We start from the raw sequence: 19822 nt of genomic DNA, 5'->3' as shown, positions 1-19822 counted from the left end.
AGACTGGAAAGTCAGTAAAGCAAAGGGGAAGGGCAGACACGATGTACATTTGCCCCTTGTCTTCCTATGTCTTCCTCTCCTTAGACTGTGGATGGCAGGCCCCTCTGAACCGGATTGTGGGTGGCACCAATTCTGTAGAAGGGGAGTGGCCATGGCAGGCTAGCCTTCAGGTTCGCGGGAGCCATATTTGTGGTGGAACGCTGATTGCCGATCGGTGGGTGGTCTCGGCGGCTCACTGCTTCCAGGATGACAGGTAAATGGTGAGGGATGAGCGCTGTGGAGGAGACCGAGTTCAGACTGCTTTCACATCAAAGCCGGTTGGGTCTCAGCCTAAACCAACTTGGAACCACTGTCACAGAATGGCCATTCACTTCGGAACCATTGACGGTAGTGGCTCAGAGCTGGAGCAAGGAGGTCAGGCCTGGGAAACTCTGCTGGAGATATGTGTGTATGAGGGCAAGACTGTGGTAGCAGGCAGGTGCTGAGGAGCTCTGGGAAGACATAGAGGGAAGGGAAGCTTGCATAGCTCCCATCCGCTCTGTGCTTTCCTCTGGTTCTACCATGGTCATGAACCCTAAAAACATACACAATTGGACTTTTCTCCTTCATGCGAGAAAAGAATAAATGGGGACTCACAGGGGGAAGCCCAGCCTAGCTTTATGTGGTGAGAACATTGGTGGAGCTCAAACTACCAGCACATTGGCCCCTTACCCAATAGCTGTTAGGCCAGTGATGACTTGCAACCCCCCGGGAATCTTCTCATTTAAAGTGGGCCTCAAGCTTTTCTTGAAAGCATCCGATGAAGTGAGCTGTAGCTCACGAAAGCTTATGCTCTAATAAATTTGTTAGTCTCTAAGGTGCCACAAGTACTCCTTTTCTTTTTGCGAATACAGACTAACACGGCTGCTACTCTGAAACCTGTCAAGCTTTTCTGTCACTCATGTCATAGCCCTCTAGAGGTGACTCATAGTAAATAATTATATATGGTAGTACCCAAAGGTACTAATTAGAATGAGAACCCTGTTTTGCTGGGAACTTGGGCAAGCACCGAAGAGAGAAAATCCCTGCCCAGAGCAGCTTACCATCCGGAGACACACACAGACGAAGGGTAGAGGAAATGGCTACAACAGCCCAGCAGATGAATCTGGTGATACACTAGCACCGCTTTGCTAGTTATGTATTTTGTAGGGTGGGGCTTGTTTTTATTACTATTATTATTTTGTATTGGGGTTAGAGGTAGAGAGGAAGAAAAGGAGAGAAGGGGAAGAGGAATAGTCACAGTTGGGCATGTGCCCAGCTAGGACCAGCAGGCTGGGGTTCAGAGGCATCATGGCAGAGATGAACCTTAAGGAGAGATTTGATGGAGGATAAGGTGGCCAGGGCCGGCTCTACAGGTTTCCCCCAAGCAGTGGAAAAAACTGCTGCTGTGGATGCCAAAAGGGAGAAGCTGCCGCCGAATTGCTGTCGCAGCCGGCGGGACAGAGGGTCTGCCGCCGAATTGCCGCCGCTGCGGAAACACTGCCACCCCTTTCTAACTACTGCCCCAAGCACCTGCTTGGAAAGCTGGTGCCTGGAGCTGGCCCTGAAGGTGGTAGCTGTTTGGAAAGTTTGTCAGGGAGTATTTCCCATGCATTAGGGGCAGTGTGGGAGAAGGCACAGAGGTGGAAGGTACCGTGTGTCCAAACAATAGGCCTCTTACAGTTTTTTTCCCCCGGTCTTCTCCACTGTGTTTTCTTCTCTGCCCTTCACCCTCCCACCTGGAACATGCTCTCCTCTCTCCCATCCCCCTAGGCATGCTAGCTAATCTATCTAAATATCTCCACTGCTCCACCTCCAATCCCCACCTCTCTTGGCTTTTCCCAGTAGGAGGTATGTGCTATTTAATCTATGCTCCCATTTAGGGCTGTTCCTCCTTGTAATGTACCCTTGCTCAACCGAAGGATATGTCTTCACTAGAAATGCTACAGCTGCAGCTGCACCACTGGAGTGTAGACACTACAGTGACAGAAGGGTTCTTCCATCACTGCAGTAAATCCTAGTTAGGTTGATGGAAGAATTTAGCACTGTCTGGACTGGGGCTTAGGTTGGCTTACCTACATCTCTCAGGAGCGTGAATTTTTCACACTGCTGAGCAACGTAGCTAGGTCGACCTACGCTTTCAGTGTAGACCAGCCCTCAGATATGTCTTTGCCCTCCTTTACATCCCTCCCTCTCTAACCTTTTCACAGAGCTGTCACTTTCCCCATGCTCCCTTCCTTTCCTTTGCCCGCCTTTTCCTTTGCTCGTTGTCTCTCTGATTTTCCAGCCTTCTCCTCACTTCCCCCACTCTCCTTCATTTCCCCTAATTTCTCACTCTCCCTTTTTGTGCTGCACACCCCACCTATTTCTCTAACACCGACACACCTTTTCTCCCCTTGCCCCCAGTAGATTGGCTTCCCCATCCATCTGGACTGTCTACCTGGGCAAGTACTTTCAGAATGTCAGCAGCCAGAATGAGGTGTCCTTCAAGGTGAGCCGCCTCCTCCTGCACCCGTACTATGAGGAGGACAGCCACGACTACGACGTGGCCCTGCTCCAGCTTGACCACCCAGTTATCAACTCACCCTTCATTCAGCCCATCTGCTTGCCCGCCCACTCCCACCTCTTTGAACCTGGCCTCCGTTGCTGGATCACCGGATGGGGGGCTCTCAAGGAAGGAGGTACATGCAGGATGTTTGCTGCTCTTGTTAGGATCCTCTTTTCCTCCAGGGGCTACATGGGGGGGGGAGAGAATTTTTCAAAGGCAGTGAGACACCCAGCTCCCATGAAAAGTTGGGCTAATTACTCTTTGTGCCTTTGAAAATCTCCTCCCAAATAAATAAATTCTGTTGTGACGCTAGGAGGCTCACATCAGGGCTTGGTTGGTTCGGTATGGGATAATGTTCTTGGCAAGAATCTGACGCAGGGTTCCTCAAACAAAAGTCAGAGAATGTTCCAGTTCCAAGCTCCTTGAAAGCTAATGGAAAGCTTTGATTTGCCTGTGCCCTTTCCCCCTTTACCTACTGTAACTGCAATCTACCCTAATGGTGCCCTCCAGCTCCCCCTAGTGGATCATCATATTGCATCATGCAGAATTATCACATATGGATGTAACATCACAGCATGAAGACAGAATAGCACGAGTCCCCCCAAAAGATAAGAGATTTTAATTGTCTGGGCTTGCAGGATCTAGGACAAACTCATAACAGTATGGGCCATCCTGGGAGGACTGGGATGGGAAGGTGCACTGCTCTGGGACAGCTGGAGGCGTTGGGTCCAAAGACCTAGAGAAGGGTCTTTGTCAGCAAGTGAAGGGAGCATGAAGGATTTTTGTAGCTATAATTCTTTATGGAGAGCTATATGTGTGCATGGTGTATTACACGCACAACAACATAGTCTCCCAAGGGAAGCAGTAGAAGCCAAAAGTGGCTGGTGCCCCTGACTGTCAGAAAGAGCTGAGCTCCTGCCCTCTGAAAATCAGGCCCCTTCAAGATGTTGAGCATCCCAAATATGGAGTCACCCAAAATCAGGTGTCACTTTGGAAAATGTAACACCCCTCTTCAACCTAGGTCATTTAAAACTACACTGGACAAAGCACTAGTAAAAGTATAGTAAGGAAGAATCCTACCCTGGCAGGGAACTGGGCTAGATGACCTACAGTGACAGGTTCCGTCCAGATAATAGCTATAATTCTCTGACTGATGGAAAGGGTCCAAATTCTAACCTGTTGTAGACTGGTACAACTCCTTTGGGAGTGTTGAACCCAGTTATATCAGATTTCAGTTGCAGTGCCCTGCCAATGAGCTTAGTGTTTAATTCTGACAGGTAAGTATGAAACACAGAGAAAGAATTCCCAGGGCAATATTGGCATGAAGATCAATGCTGGACAGCTTTGTGAAAGCAGTGGGCAAGGAGGAGCAGGAGCTCTCTTGGCAGACAAAAAGGCTAGAGCTGGTCCAGACTTGGAACACAAGGGATGGCATGACAGAAGGTGTGGAGCAGAGGTCAAGAAAAGGAGCCAGAGCGCAATAACGAGAGAGGCCTGAGAAGAGCAGAGCTGGCTGCAGGGACAACATTGGGTCCAGATATAGCCCTGCACTTGTGCAGGGACAAGGCACCAGCAGACAGATGGAGGGGCTGCCCTTGAACTTCCTCCAGTCAGCAGCTGCAGAAGCCAGTGCAGCCCCTGAGGGCTATTCTAACTTGTGCCCCTGGTGAGAGGGTCACTACAGCGTGCTGCACTCATACAGTATTGTCCATGTGCCTCCTGCAGGGCTGGTGCAACCACTAGGCAAACTAGGTAGCTGCCTAAGCCGCCAAGTGGTTGGGGGCCACCAAAAGCACGCTCTGAGGAGGTGGTCGAGCGGAGATGAGCTGGAGTTGGGGGGCGCGGGGAGGGCCGCCTGCAGCAAATAACGGGGGAGGGGGATAGCGGGAGCAAGGTGGAAGTTTCGCCTAGGGCGCGAAACATCCTTGCACCGGCTTTGGCCTCCTGTTCCCCTCATAGAGCTGGTTGGGACAGTCATGGAGACTTAGCAGTTTGGATGAAGTTTTCATTAGAAAGATTCTGCCTTATTCAGAGTGATCTGGGATGAAAACCTCTGCTCTGAATCAGACAGGACAGGGACTTGAACCTGGGTCTCCCAGCTCCCTAGCCAGTGCCCTACAGGACAGGGACTTGAACCTGGGTCTCCCAGCTCCCTAGCCAGTGCCCTAACCACCAGGCCACATACCCACACTACTTCCTGAATTGAAAAGTTCTGGTTTGGATCCAAAACCAGACAGTTCAACACAATTCTGTTTTCATGGGGATGTTCAGAAGGCCATGTTTTCAGTCCACTGTGGGATGAAAACAAGTTCTGAAAGTGCAACAAGTTGCTGCAAAATGGAATTGTCATCCTCCAGACAGCTCTGTTGCACTAATAAAAATGATACCAACAGGATCTTGTAAGAGGACAAGGCAAATTGCCACGTTTATTGTAAATACAACAAAATATTCCTATATGCAATTTCTATATAGATCCATTCACACACACAGACATTCACACACAGGTTCTACAGGTTTTTATAGTTACCAGCCTAGATGTTGCTCGTGCCAAGTCACTGGCCAGGTGGCCTGGACATGAGAGTGGAGCCGAGTCATTGTCAGATACGCATCCGATGCTCCTGGAGGGTGATTGTAGAACCAGACTCAAAGAACACAGTCCCTGGAACCAATTTTTATAGGTCTCTGGTTCAATACAAGTCTATGGAAGTTGCTTCATCATGCTGAATTTACAATTGAGATGACCATCAATCAGCTCAATCAGCAGGTGGTACATCCATGATGGCTCCAAGATGGCTAGATGTTATCTTCTTGTTCTTCCTTGATGCGTTTTGGGTGGATTCCGGTTCACCCTCCGGGGGTCATCCAGTTATCTCCATTTTGCATATTCTTCGGCCCATTGATATCAAGGTTGAAATTCTTAGGATTAGGCTGGCACCATTTACTAACCAATTATTTCCCTGCTTCAGGCTCTCAATTCCATGCACTCAGCATTCATTCTTTTACTTAACAACACAATCTATGACTCTTGATTCATTTAACAAGTTTTATCCCACTATCTATTTTTCCCTCTTTAGATACCAAGATTTACATAGGCATGACAAAAAGAAAAGGAGTACTTGTGGCACCTTAGGGACTAACAAATTTATTAGAGCATAAGCTTTCGTGAGCTACAGCTCACTTCATCGGATGCAAGCTTATGCTCTAATAAATTTGTTAGTCTCTAAGGTGCCACAAGTACTCCTTTTCTTTTTGCGAATACAGACTAACACGGCTGCTACTCTGAAATAGGCATGACAAGGGGACCCTGCGGGGGGAAGAGCATCAGGGTGTTGTTTTAAAGAACAGCATTGTTTCCTCAAAATTCTTATCACTTTCCAGCACAGACTCTTTGTCCTGTACTGGCCTGAAATAATTAGCACTTTGGCCTTGCATTTGTTACAGAGTGAAATTCAACAGCATGGAACTGATGTTCACACCTTTTTACAATACCTATATACTCTTTTGTCTATCTTTATTTCTACTACTACATAATTATAATTCTATCATAGTTATATAACTTTGAGGGCGACCCAACAGCTCTACTCCCCTCATGTCCTGCTGGTGCAAAGGAGCTGCAGGGTAATGCTGAATAGGGACCAGTTGTGTAGAGCCTTGTGAGTGAAGTGAGAAGTAAAAGGTGAGAAGCTAAGGTAAGGATTAGGGGAGGGGGGAAATGTGATGCAAGTGGAGGACAAGATGGTGATCCAAGTGGCAGCTCTTTCCATAAACTGGAGACAGAGAGAGGTGCGATGTGGCTCGGTCTGGGGATAACAGGAAGAGGCAGGGAGTTCTGCTGTTACTCACCTGCTGTTCTTGTTCCATATCTAGGGCAACTGAGTAACATCCTGCAGAAGGTGGATGTGCAGCTGATCCAGCAGGACATCTGCAGTGTGGCCTATCACTACCAGATCTCTCCCAGAATGCTTTGTGCCGGCTACCGCAAGGGCAAGAAGGATGCCTGCCAGGTGACAGAGGAGATGTGGGACACTTTCACCTTAAAGGGGGATCATCCAGCAACGGATAGGGGCCAAGGGGGTATCTTTTTCCCTGAACATGCGCTATAGCTTTGAATAAGGTGTATATTGATTCCAAGAGGTTAGAAGAAAGACCTTCTTGCCCCAACTGCAGGTCACATCCTGCTCATGCTTATCCTCCGGTGCAAACGCAGAAACTTTTCAGTTTCTTAGGATTATGTCCAGTCTCCCATGAGCTCCGCATAGTGCTGGAACCTTAGTGGAGCCACACACAGCTCCATAGGGAAAATTATCCATTTCCTCCTGCGGGTTGTCCCCATAGTCAGCAATGCTGGTGACAATATAGCTTGGATTTTCCCTTTTCAGGTCATTACATCCTCTTCAGCCACTCCTCTGCTTTTCTACTCCAAGCAACTTCCCTGTCATCTACCTGAAGACTGTTCCCATAACTCACCCCACCACAGCATGTGCTGATTGGTGCTGCTACTCTCTGCCTGCTCCTACATTACACTTCATCCCCAGGAAATGCCACTGGTACCCCATTAATTTTAGGATCCAGTTCAAATTTACAATTGGCAAAGTCCTCCCTAGATTTGCTCCAGCCTGTTTCCTCCTGAGGCCCTTCCACTGACTAAAAGAATAAGCAAGAGACTTATTGGGAAAGGGGACACACATGGCTGAAGAAGTGCTAGTGGCCAACACCTTTACTTAGAAGTCTTGGGGTTCTGATTCTGTCCTACACGCCTCTGCCTGAGATACTTAGCTCCATTGGGGGTGCTGCTGAGGCCTTGGGCAGTGGGATGGAGGGGTTGAATTGCAGCCTGAAGATGAGAGGAAGTAGAGGAAATGTATTCTCAAAGTACGTGCGAGTTCTTCATTGTGCTCCACCCCCGTCACTTTAGTGTTCTGATGGTTCTTTGTTTCCTTCTGCCTCTAGGGTGATTCTGGAGGTCCCCTTGTCTGCAAGGAGCCCAGTGGCAGGTGGTTTCTGGCTGGCCTGGTGAGCTGGGGGCTGGGTTGCGCACGTCCAGATACTTACGGGGTCTACACCAGGATCACCAGGGTGCTAGGCTGGATGAAACAGACAATGAGCTGAGGGATGTCCCCCTGTGCCTTCCCCACTAGGCACAGGGTGCTCTGTTACCTGTTCCTGACATTGATCACTTGTCTGCAGAGTGTTAGGAAAGACAGAGATTATGTTTTGGGATGGGGTGAAAGTAAATCTTCCCCTGGGAGTATGTGAGGACAAGTGGGAAGCCCCTCCACCCTCTCCAAGAAATGCCCAGTCTTGTATTAAGCCCAGGCACACCAAGGTCTCTGGTGCATTAAGGGGAGGGAGGACGGAAAGATGGGGGCCCTGAGCAGATGCTTTCTGGACAGGAGCATGGGGGAGACTAATTTTACATGAATTACATGATTCATCCCCAATCCCAACACTGGAACATTTGCTGCAAGAAAATCTGACTGATGTAGATAGAAACGAGATTCCAGTAACTGTGATATCAATCCATCTCTCTCCTTCCCTGCCATTCATTCTTCTCCTCCCCCATCTTTATAATTGCTTCTTTCCTTAGCTAGAGGGTGTAGTTAGGTTCAACCGGGCAATTATTTGTCTATTAGAGCCTCCAAGACATGATCCATCACTTTTCCCAAGTACATGTCACTGCCTTGGTGCTGTAATTTCACCATCATTTTATGCTGCAATTGGACTCCCTCCAGGCAGAATTCTTGGCCACTGAGTACATAACATCTGTGCAACCTCCTACCCGCTCCCTTGAATTCATTTAATACCTTTAACACAAAAGATCTTCCTTCACTTCCATTCTCTGTTGCCAGCAAGTGAGGGAGAAGGCAGCAAGCAAAGTATTTTAAATGGTGATGGCTATGTATTTATACAGAAATATTATGGGCCAATGTCTGGAATTGGGAATAAAAAGAATTATTTTTTTGCTCTGCAATTTTCTCTCTGTTTAACTCTCTCTGGGTTGAGAATGTGTCTGCCAGCCTAGAATTCCATATGCAGCAACTTGATGAGACCAGATTAGAGAACCTCAAAAAGAGACCAACACCTCTCTCTCAGCTACAGCCTGGGGACAGCATGAACCAGCTGTAATCTGTGTGGGTACTTATACAGTGCCCATCACTGTGGTGTGAACTGCAACAGAAAGAAGTTCCCCCATCAGCCCTGCTATACACACTTGGGGAACTACAGGCAGTAAAGGGAGGCCCAACCAGGCTCCCTGGGACTGTGGGAATGTCTCTGTCACTTTAGCCAGGAACCAGGAGAACATCCCCTTCCACCCCCGAGAATGGAAGACAATGTGTATGCAATAAATATCAGTACTTAGGTACATTAGGGTCAGAGTAGGTGACCGGGAGCCTAGGCCAGGGCCAAGCCTCCAGGCTGAGCTACACCCAGCAAGCAACTTTTGTATCATGCATGTTTATGAATTTTATCCTGGGCTGCATGAGCAATGGACACAGCTTCCTTAGCCCAGCATCATTTCCACTGGGACCATAAGTCTCCTGGCCAACAGAGCGCTAGGTACAGAGACTCCACTCAGGCACACATCCTGCCGCATCTGCCATTCCTGAACAAAGGGGTGGGGAAGGAAGACTGGCTCTGAGTGGATGCGTTCTAATGTCAGTTAATCTGAGGCCTCAACCCAAGTTCTCAGGTCCCTCCCACAAGCACCAAAGTGCTCTGGCAAAAAGGAGAGGAGACAGCCAGTAATGGACAGTGACATTTATTCAGGAGTTATAACACAGCATCCTCAGACATCGCAGAAACACCCCATGCCCAGAAGCCCTGGCAGGCATCTCCTTCCAAGAACAGTCAGAAGCTACATCAGAAGCTAGGTATGCCATGCCGTACTCCTGCCTCTTTCACCCCCATTGAAATTAAATCTCTCCCCGCGGGGCCTCTGTGTGTGTATTACCCAGCAAAGGATCAAGGCTGCCCCTTCACTCCTTGTGCTAAGCACAGAGGCTATGCGGAGAGAGGCAGGGATTCCCCATTTGCCCCCTGGGTGACAAGCAGAGCTCAACTGCCCTCCCCAATAGTGGCTCTGACAGTGAATCAGACACACAGGCCTGAATCTAGTCAGCAGGTCGGGGTAGGAAGGAAGCGTGTAGCTGCTGAGTTCTGTCCCTCCCAGCAGGGGTCACTGTGACCAGTGCTTAATTTATAGTGAAAAAGGTGCCAGGGCTCAAGCAATCATTTACTTTCAAAACTGATGCGGCAAATCCAGAGGTGCCGGGGCTATGAACTGCCAAGCCTAGAGATGCTGGGGCTCAGCCCTGGCACAAATTAAGCACTGACTGTGACCCTAAGGAAGGGGAATCCTGTGGGCCTGGGGAGATTGCAGGGTGTGGATTACATCCCCTGCAGCAAGTCAGACACACAGGTGGGGGTATCTCCCTTTCTCAGGGGGGATGCGAGCGTGAGCTTCAGAAACGATATTCCAAAACAGAACTTTAAAAACAAAGACAACAAGTTGAGGGTGAGGAGTGGAGTCGCTGCGACGCTTTCCCCCAGAGGGCTGCCATATACTACAGTACAAAAATAAAGATTTTAAATGGAAATTAAAAGGCTGGAGTTGATCGTCGGTATCACATCCTGAGGCCTCTGGCTTGTAACAACTAGAAAACGAGAGAGAGACAAAGAACAAAACCAAAGGCAGAGAGAAATCAAGCATGGAGGAGAGAGGGAGAGCAACACAAATCGAGAGGAAGAGGAAAAGCAAAGTGACAGGAGATGAGAGAACAGAAAAGAAAGAGACATGAAAAAGGAGGGAGGGAGAGAAAGAGAGAGGAAGGAAAATCCATGTGAGTAAAATATACTGACTCAGTATAATACTCAGGCCCCACAGCTAAGGGCAGAGAGACCCCTAAACAGAGGGATGGAGAGAGCCTGACAAATACCAGAGAATGAATGACTCCCCCTAATCTAAGGAGTGTGGGAAGAGGGGTTCAAGAACCCCCAATTTAGCACAAATCCTGTAAACGCCCTAAAAAAATAGAAGCAAGGCCCCTTCCTCAGGCCTCCTCACCCCCTTCACCACACAACTAGGGCAGTGAGCCCAAGTTCTGTCTCTCTCTGCCAAAAATTGGGGCACACTTCACACAGAGCTGCCTAGTTTCTATTTTCATCCCCAGAATGCTTACCCTGTCAGAATCTGCTGGGAAACGCCCACCTGGCAAAGGTGGCTTTTAAAGGCAGGGAAATATATGAAAATCCTCATGCAAAATATTCTTTCATCTATCAAGAGGAGGATTAAACAGCAGCTTCTGGGGAAAAGTCCTCTGTGCACATATGCCAGGCAGAACTACAGCATTCTCCCCAGCTCCCCATCTATCTTCCTTCCCCTTGTTCCCATCCCTCTCAATGTCTCACAGCTTTGCTCTTCCTTCTGCTACCAGAGCCTCTAGTCCCGAACTGTAAGGCCTGCTTAAAAAGTAAGACACACACAAAGAGAATCAGAAAAGCACAGAGTAAGGAAAGAATCAACCACTCCCTGCCCCCACCAAAGACCTACAAACCAGGGCCAGATCCATAAGAGGGGAGGAGATGAGAGTCACTCATGCAGATCTCAGAGTCATATCTGAGAGTGCAGACAGGTACCATCCTGCAGAGGAGGAAGAGTGAGGAGCAGGAGGAGACAGGAGCCTGAACAGGGAGCACACAGGACCCCAGAAGTGGAAGGTGAGAGGGGAGGCAGGAAACCAGGTGCACGAGGAGAGAGAGTGAGGGAAGAGGGGAGTGGAGGGAGGGATTCTTTGGGAAAGAACTGTGTGGAAGGGAGGAAGTAGTAGAGCAGTGACAAGAACCCCATGGGTGGGAAGGGAGCAGGAGAGGGAATCTGGACAGGAGAAAGAATTAGCAGAATCCCGAGTAGATTAATTTGCTGCAAATAAAAATAAAAAAAATAAAAAGTTAAATATAAAGTAGCAGCCATGTGCAATAGATCTCCCACCTCTACCACTGTGACCTCAGCCCCACTGCATCCCCTGGTCCCTGGAGTGGTTCCCTCAGCCCCTTCCCTAGTGCTTCCCTGACACTAGCTGTGTGGACTCTCACCAGACGGGAACGGATGGCTTTATGGTTGGGTTTTTATTATTATCATTTTCCTCAGGGATTTGATGCACCTTTCTCCTCTGCCTCCTCCTCCTCCTGCTCTTCCTCCTCTGGATCCTCCTCTGTGCTCTGCGGCCCAGCGTGCAGTACAAAGGGAAGAAAGATCGGAGACACTTGCAAGACCTGTCATGGTGATTCTTGCTCACGCGCAAGGGCTCAAAGCAGCGGCCAGATTTGGATATGGGGAGGAAAGGCCTGAAGGCCTTTAGGGTTCAGAGAAATTCAGGCTCTCTCTGGAACCCTGAGCGGGGATTGCCCATGGGAATCAGGCAGGTACGTCTCCCCACATAGAAATGCAGAGGGTTGTCGGGGACTGATGGATTTTGGTCCTTCCCATGTTCTGTGTCTACCAAGAAAGTGTGCCCATGTCTACCAAGAAAGCATGCCCCAAAGGAGTTTCTCACCTCCCACTCTGGCCTGAAGGTGAGGAGGGTGCCTCCCATTACTACACACCACAACTCAGTGGAGAAAGCGTTCCTCGCTCTCCAGAAAGAGGGTATGGTGCTCTAGTCACCAAACAAAGGTACCCACTGCAAAGCATTCTGGGTATTCACACACTGATGGGTCTGATGATAGTGACACACTCAGCGTGGGTAGGAAGAGAGATGAGGAGGCAGACTGGCGAGGCACAAGAAGGACAGAGGTATCTTGTTATAGTGATTTGCCACACACACAAGGTCCTGTTCATTAGGAGGTAGCACTTCATGACTCTGAACAAAGGGACAGGCCATGACATTTCACCACCTGGTTAGCCCACCGCTGAAGGGGAGGGAGGAAACAGAGAAGAGGCTCTTATGGTGATGAAGATAAGCCATTAACAGGGACGGTGAAGTGCAGGTTGGTCTCACCTTGGCTTTGTGGCTAGGCTCAGAGCTCAGGCCATTGGGTGAGTTGTACAGCTCTTTGGAGACCACACACAGGAACTCTGTCTGGTCCTCATTCCCATAGTTATAGGATGACCCGATATTCACCAGCTGGAAATCACAAAAAAAACCAAAGTCAAAGATCTCACACACACTTCGCTACACGTCTACTTCTCACTGAGAACAGGGATATGGACAACGTCCTCAGGGAGCATGGAGTCAGATACTGATGTGCTACTCCCATCAAGGGAGACACCAAGTCCCTTGGTGTTAGAGCATGTTCCCTGTCTCTCCTCTAGCACATAGCTCCTCTTCTAGCTCACACATCCTGCTCTACCTGCTCAAAGCGCCATCCATCTGACATAGTGGAAACCATCTGAGTGAGCTCTTCTTCCTGGCACTGCAGCACCCGGTACACATGCTTCGGAGGCACCTGTGAGGAAAGTGAGGCACGTTGCTGAGGAACTCTGCCTTGGGGGCAGATCTTCCAACAGGAAATTGAGCCAAGTGGCTTCATACCCTCAAAAGATTCTGAATGTTATTCTGTGACAAAAGCTGATACACCTCTGGCTGGGATTATAAAAATAAGGGCCCTACAAAAAGGTATACCCGCAACCCAACTTCATATTGCCCTGCCCTTAAAGGGGTGGTATGAGAGGACAAAGGTTTCTGCAGGATCACACTTCAGGTGCAGCAGGAGAGCACATGGATTAAAAGGATCTACCGTGAGGAGGGGAAGGGTCCAGCACCCAGCATAGGCCACACTCATTCTTACAGGAAGTTTGCATTTGTTATCATTGTTAATGAAAGCCACTGATATAATGCAGGGATTCTCAAACTGGGGGTCGGGAGGTTATTACATGGGGGGTCGTGAGCTGTCAGTCTCCGCCCCAAACCCTGCTTTGCCTCCAGAATTTATAATGGTGTAAATATATTTTAAAAAAAAGTGTTTTTAATTTACAAGGGGAGGTCGCACTCAGAGGCTTGCTATGTGAAAGGAGTGACCAGTACAAAAGTTTGAGAACCTCTGATATAGTGCCATAAATGTCCACTGTGCACGAGTGTGGAGGCACAGAGCAAAGCAGTTTCTACTTCAGGGAGTTTACAAACTAAGGCAGATAAGACAAAAAGGAATGCAAGTTCAGACATGGGATCACTGCGAGACCATGTAGAGATTACTGGTGAAGTGAAGTAGTAGCTCTGCTGCAGGATTCCTGAGTGACCTCGGGGGAGGAAAAACACACGCTCTCTCTGTGTTTGTTTCCAATCTGCAAAATGGGGGTAATAAACCTGTTTTTCTCCCACCCTTTCTCTTGTCTACTTAGACTGCAAGCTCTTTGGAGGCAGGGACTGTCTCTGACTGTGTTTGTACAGTGCCTGGCACAATAGAGCTCTAATTTCAGTGCGAGAGTCTAGGTGTTATGGTATTGCAAATAATAAACAATTTTTAACTCTTATTATTACTGGAAGAAATGGGTATTAAAGAGCGATTTGAAAGAGGTAGTCACGGCCAAAGATGGAGGAGTCATGCCTTAGTGATTTTCCCCACCACAGACATCCCCTCCGTCTCCCACAGCAGTAATGCCTCAGTGACTCCCCACCGATATCACTCTGCCTCCCACAGTGATAGTGCACTAAAAGGAACAGTCTGGCTTCTTTCTGGAGTTGCAGGAGTGCACAGACAATGCATCTTCCACAAACCATCCCCTTCCCACACTGAAATAGCCCCTGCAACTAATGCCGTCTGGAGGTTCAGGATATAGCACCCTTCCAGATCAGACAAGCACAACATCCAGTGCCACCTCTGGGACTTTCATTTTATTTTAACTACAATGAAGGTTTCCTGCTGGTGGAAGATTTCATGACACAGCATATATTAGTGGAATCATCCCTGTGTATTTATGTGCCAGCAAACACCTCCTATTTATGTGACTGGGACAGCTGGACTGACACACCAGGAATTGAACCAAGAAACCTCCAGAACTAAAAGCATTGGCTGCTACAGCTTGAGCTAAAGCTCTGTGGCTGGGGGCTGTAACAACTCATATCCTCTGCAGATAGGCACAGAGTGGGATCTGTAACAGTCACCCACCAGTGGGTTATTTTTCATGGCACTTTCCCACTGTCCCTCCCCTATTTGACCTCTCTTCTAGCTTCCCCCCCCCGCCCCTCTCCATTTCCCCTCAGACCTGTGTTATGGTGTAGTTCTTCTCCTCCAGTCTGTCCTTGATTATTCTGATTAAAGGGCCGATGTTATAGAATTCAGCTTCTTCTAGAACCCCTAGACACACAGAGAGCACAAAAGACACGGGAATAAGTATTTGTCCTTCTTAGTCCCATTTCCCAGTACTCGGAGCTTCCTGAAGAGAAAGCCCCATCTGGCTGCTTTAGGAATTCACATGCCTGTACCGAGAACTCTCTCCCCTGGGGAAAAGGGACACCACAACATCCCACATTAACAGTTCTCTGCTGCCTGGAAGCTCTTACACCTGGAGATTGAATTCAGGCCCCCTTTATTACTGTATCAAGGGGAAGCGCAGGGGTGTCTAACCTGGTTACGATGTCAGGACTCTACAAGTGGAGACAGAACTCTAGCTCTTCTCTGGTTAATGTTCCCAGGATTCACCCTACTGGGAAGTGCACCCATATCCCTACCCTGGCTGTTATTCCAGGAGGAGGACACTACCCACTAATACCTGATCCTAGGCTTGCGGATTATTTTCTCAGGGAGGGTTCAGGGCTCTACCTATTGGTCATTGAACCCAGGCACGCTGATTACTGACCCAGTGTCTGTGAACTAGAGTGAATTTAGGCCCCTAGCTACTTAAGGGCCCATTCTTGCAAGAATGAGCCCTTAACTAGCTGTCCTGTGGGCTCTGTTCAGCAGGGATTAAACCCAGACCCCTCAGTTACTGAATGCTATCCACTTGGGAGTGAATCCTGGTTACTGTTGTAGGTACTGAGCCTAGTCTTCTGGTCCCCATCCTGGGCTTGTTGCTGATCTCTGTATAGCACTTTTCCCCAAAGCAGGTAAACAAAGATGTGTGTTTCACTTCATTAACCTACAGTAGCTGCATCTGTCCGCTCCCCTGAGACAAACATGATCATGTTTGTAACAGGGAGGGTGTGGGGCACCTTATGGGTCCACAAGGGAGAATGATGCCTAGGAACCAGCATTCAGTGACTACTCAGGTTCTCTCTTGAGATCAGTACATAGACAGGGCAAGCAGGTGAGATTTATTTGCCCCTAACCCTCCCTAGGCCTAGGGTACACTGAAAAGTTATACTGGCATTGCTACGTCAGTCAGGGGTATGAAAAAACCACACCGCTGACCGACATAGCTATGCTGACAAAACCCCTAGAGTAGACGCAGCTCTGTCAACAGAAGTGGATTTCCATCAACATAGCTAACTTTGTCTGGGGAGACAGTGTTCCTGCAATGACAGAAAAATTCTTTCTGACAGCATAGTCATGCTGGCATAGCCTCCATAGTATAGACATACCCTGAGATTCCCTCAGAGCTTCTCATTCTCTCACCCCATTAGTCCCTCTCTCACATACACTGGGAGAAATGGCATGCTGGGGAGGAAATCAATAATACAATAAAGCATTCTCAGTCACTTAGGGCTCAAACCCTGTGGGGTTAACACCAGGGAAGGCCATCCATTTCTTACTTGTTAATTCATCAGAGATCCTACTGGGCATCACTACCATGGCCTAGCCACTCCTTTCCCAGCCCCAGTGACAAAAGCTTCATGCTTCACCCTCCAAGTAGTGGAGCATGGGTGAGGAAATCAGTGTGCACAGGGTTGAATCAGCATGAGTTCACCCTACCATTATAGCATACCCATCACTAGGAATAAGTGGAAATTCCAGCAAGCTTTTTCTCCCAACTCTCATTCATTTTATTGTATGGCAAATGGGACACAAAGAGTTCCCCAGGATGTAGGCTCCAAAGATAGCTGTCTCAAAAATCCTAGTACAGGGGAGGGGGCCTGCCACTGGGGGGAATTTTTTAGACAGAATTGGATATGGTCAGGAGACTGGGGTTAACAGCACCTACTGTAACCCACCTCTAAGAGAGGGATTGGGTGGTAAGAGGGAGTTTTCTGGGTTTCAACACTCACCCTCCTCAGCAATGTCTTTATTCAGTACCAGCTTGCCATGACGGAGGAAATTCAGGATAGGTCCAAAATATGTGGGGTCCCGGTCTATAAGGTATGCACCAGTCTCATCCTAACAATAGAGACAAGCCATGATGGGAAGAACCTGGGGGGAAACTTGCCACTGCCCCTAACTTCTCTAGACAATGGACTATAATAAAATAATAACTGTAGTAATCCTGGTTTACATTTCTATAGCTCCTTTGGTCCAGTGGACAGGGCACAGGACTGAGGGTGAGGAAACCTGGGTCCTTTTGGCTGTTGAGTTTAGGAAATTCACTTAATTTTTCTGTATCTTGTTTTCCCTGTGAAAAATGGGGATAATGATTAGTGCTGGTCAGGAAACAGTTTTCCAGTCTTGTGAGAATTTTTGAGATTTCAATAATTTTTCCCACCCTGAATTGGGATGAAAAGTCAAAATCTCAACAAAAAAAATTGTGAATGGAAAATTCAAAAAGAAAAACATTCAAACCAGAGAGATCAAAACATTTCAGTTCAATTTTGACTGTCATTTGTTTAACATTTTTAATCTTAAAATAACCTAAGTTTCAAATAAAAAAATAATTTTAATCCCAAACACAGAATTTTCCATTTTGAAAATGGCAAAATGGGACATTTGAACAATTTCAGAACATTTTTTTCCCTGAAAAAACAGGAAATTCATAAAAATGGACCCTTTCCCAGGAACAGCTTGGTTTTGATGAATCAGCATTTTCCAAGGAAAAAACATTTTATCAAAAAATCCCTGACCTGGTCTAATAATGATACCTACTCACCTTTGTAAAGAGATCTGAGAGCTAAATATTCAAAGTAGCATATAAGAGCTAACTTTAGGATCCCAAAGCACTTCCCAAATGACATGCAAATAGTACTACAGAAAAGCAGCCACCTCTGGGATGGAAGGCTGCAGCCAACTGATACACATCACACTGCAAAACAGTAGGGAGAAGAGGCATGTTGGAAAGTAAAATGGGTTAAATCCATTCTCTAATTTGTTTCATGTTCTCTACGTATATAAATCTCCCCACTGTATTTTCCACTGAATACATCCGATGAAGTGAGCTGTAGCTCACGAAAGCTTATGTTCAAATCAATTTGTTAGTCTCTAAGGTGCCACAAGTCCTCCTTTTCTTTTTGTGAATACAGACTAACACGGCTGCTACTCTGAAACATCTCTAATTTAAAGTATCCTGGGACTTTTAACATTCAGGCAGAACCTAAATACACATGCAGCACAAACTGCATGGTACTCTCAATTTATTTCCCTTGAAAGAGCAAAGGGCCGAACTGATCCTGCTGGGGCCCGAGGTCCTTGGTATTTCATCCCCGAGAGGCAGACCCCGCAAGCCTTTCCTATCTATAAAATATGATTTTATAAGGCTCGCAGGGAGATCCCAGAATAAAAAGATGTGATGTGGACTCTGGTGTCAGCAGGGCTCCTACCTCTTCAGCCTGTACTGAGAGGAGGAGACTGGAAGACGCGCTCTGTGTAAACTGGGAAGCTTGTCTGGTGCGATAAAAAAAACCATACCTCACTCACCTTGTGTCTCTGATGGGACATGTCTACTTATTGGGGCTCTATATGGTAAAGCCAAGTCTCCTTGTCAGATCTGAGTGCCACCCACCTAGCTGGGCCTGTGACAGAGGGAGAAAGGAGGGCGCCTCTCGTGGGGCTTCAGAGTGGCAGCCGTGTTAGTCTGTAGTCGCAAAAAGAGCAGGAGGACTTGGGGCACCTTAGAGGCGAACACATGGATTTGAGCCCAAGCTCAGCTCACTTCCTCGCGTGCAGCGTGGGGCTGGAGCAAAGCGTCCCAGACAGCTGGCGCGGGGAAGCGGAGGAGAGGGGTGCTATGTGTGCCACACAGCCTCGGGCGGGCCTGTTTGCTCCCCGCTATTAAGCCAGGTCTCAGAGTAGCAGCCGTGTGAGTCTGTATTCGCAAAAAGAAAAGGAGGACTTGGGGCACCTGAGAGACTCACACATTTATTAGAGCAGAAGCTGGCGTGAGCTCCAGCTCACTTCATCGGATGCATTTGGTGGAAAAAGGAAGTGAGCTGGAGCTCACGCCAGCTTCTGCTCTAATAAATGTGTGAGTCTCTCAGGTGCCCCAAGTCCTCCTTTTCTTTTTACTATTAAGCCAGAGACTCCTCCCATTCCACAGAGGGGACGCCCCCCCCCTCGAGGAGGCTCGGGCTGATTGGCTGGCACGCAGGGAGTGAGCCCCCCCCCCCCGCGGGCACCGGGAAGGGGTCTCGTTCCCATTAGCCCCGTGCGCGCGCCGCGCCGTCCAGCCCGCTCCCTGCGGAGCCTGCGCTAGGACCCCGCCGGGGCTAGCTCCGCCCAGCCCGGCCCGCGCTGTGCTTTCATCCCACCCGCCCAGGGCTCCGCGCTTCCCCGCAGCCGCCCCCGCCCCCCAGCTCGCCGCTTACCCGGGCTGACTGCAGCTCCTCCCCCTGGCACAAGCGGCAGAGGAACGATTTCTGCTCCCGGCACAAGGTCTGCCTGGTGGTGAGGAAAACCGTGCCCCCGACGTTCAGCCGGACCCACTTGGCCCGGCTGCTGTTTGCGGGCTGCGGCGGGTGGCTCTCCCAGGTCAACGAAACCCTCTCTGGAGCCTGCGTTTCCTCCCCTCCTTCCATCCTCATCTCTCCCGCTCCGTCCCTCCCAAGCTGGAGACGCCACTGCAGGAGTTGGGCACTGGAGGATTCTGGGATCTGTAGTTTATCTGGTGCCCTCCACCCCAGAGGTGGCTGCATTTCACTGGTGCTCAGAGTGGGCAGCTATGGGATCTTTGGGGAAGAACGGTTCTGTATGAATGGCCTGTCGGTCATTACTAACGATGGGCACAAGGGACGAAACCCAGCTCCTCATTCTGAACACTCCCCAAATTCCAGGGATGCCAGGATAATGGGTTTGCCTGGGGGCCGCTCTCTGACCGCTGCTGTTGATTGCTTTGAAATAATATGTAAACCCTGTTAATATTACCACATTACATCATCTCTGCGATTGGTCACCAAAGAATCCTGGGAGCGGTAGTTTTGCATAGCCCCCTCTCCTTGCAGCAGGATCTGCAGTATAGTC

The 19822-nt window shown here is 48.7% G+C and overlaps 2 protein-coding genes across 8 annotated transcripts in view; one reads left to right on the top strand and one right to left on the bottom strand.

The window, feature by feature from the left end:
• The window catches only part of TMPRSS6 (transmembrane serine protease 6), a 31929-nt gene extending 24254 nt beyond the window's left edge, over nucleotides 1-7675 (top strand). The window contains exons 14-17 of the mRNA XM_043520263.1: nucleotides 85-253; nucleotides 2425-2699; nucleotides 6434-6570; nucleotides 7517-7675. Coding sequence (XP_043376198.1) covers nucleotides 85-253; nucleotides 2425-2699; nucleotides 6434-6570; nucleotides 7517-7675 — 740 coding nt within the window. The remainder of the gene's footprint in view (nucleotides 1-84; nucleotides 254-2424; nucleotides 2700-6433; nucleotides 6571-7516) is intronic.
• On the bottom strand, nucleotides 143-19638 carry KCTD17 (potassium channel tetramerization domain containing 17). Of its 7 annotated transcripts, none has more exons than XR_006283155.1 (8): nucleotides 19171-19638; nucleotides 16932-17048; nucleotides 16708-16816; nucleotides 14769-14860; nucleotides 12917-13012; nucleotides 12565-12690; nucleotides 11660-11785; nucleotides 9311-10221 (listed from the first exon to the last, which is right to left on the bottom strand). XR_006283155.1 is itself a non-coding variant. In XM_043520292.1 (8 exons), exons 1-8 carry the CDS (start codon nucleotides 19495-19497, stop codon nucleotides 10154-10156), a joined length of 993 nt encoding a protein of 330 aa, XP_043376227.1. In that variant the 5' UTR covers nucleotides 19498-19638; the 3' UTR covers nucleotides 9311-10153. The 7 variants fall into 7 exon arrangements, 6 of the variants coding, with proteins under 6 accessions (XP_043376230.1, XP_043376227.1, XP_043376233.1 ...); XM_043520292.1 differs by having other exon boundaries at nucleotides 11728-11785; XM_043520295.1 differs by lacking the exons at nucleotides 9311-10221; nucleotides 11660-11785 and adding an exon at nucleotides 143-274.
• Nucleotides 19639-19822: the final 184 nt, after the last annotated feature.

This window comes from Dermochelys coriacea, chromosome 1 (genome assembly GCF_009764565.3).
Source record: "Dermochelys coriacea isolate rDerCor1 chromosome 1, rDerCor1.pri.v4, whole genome shotgun sequence".
NCBI lineage: Eukaryota > Metazoa > Chordata > Testudines > Dermochelyidae > Dermochelys > Dermochelys coriacea.
Note: the sequence above shows the minus strand (reverse complement) of the source record. Positions and strands in the feature narration are given on the sequence as shown.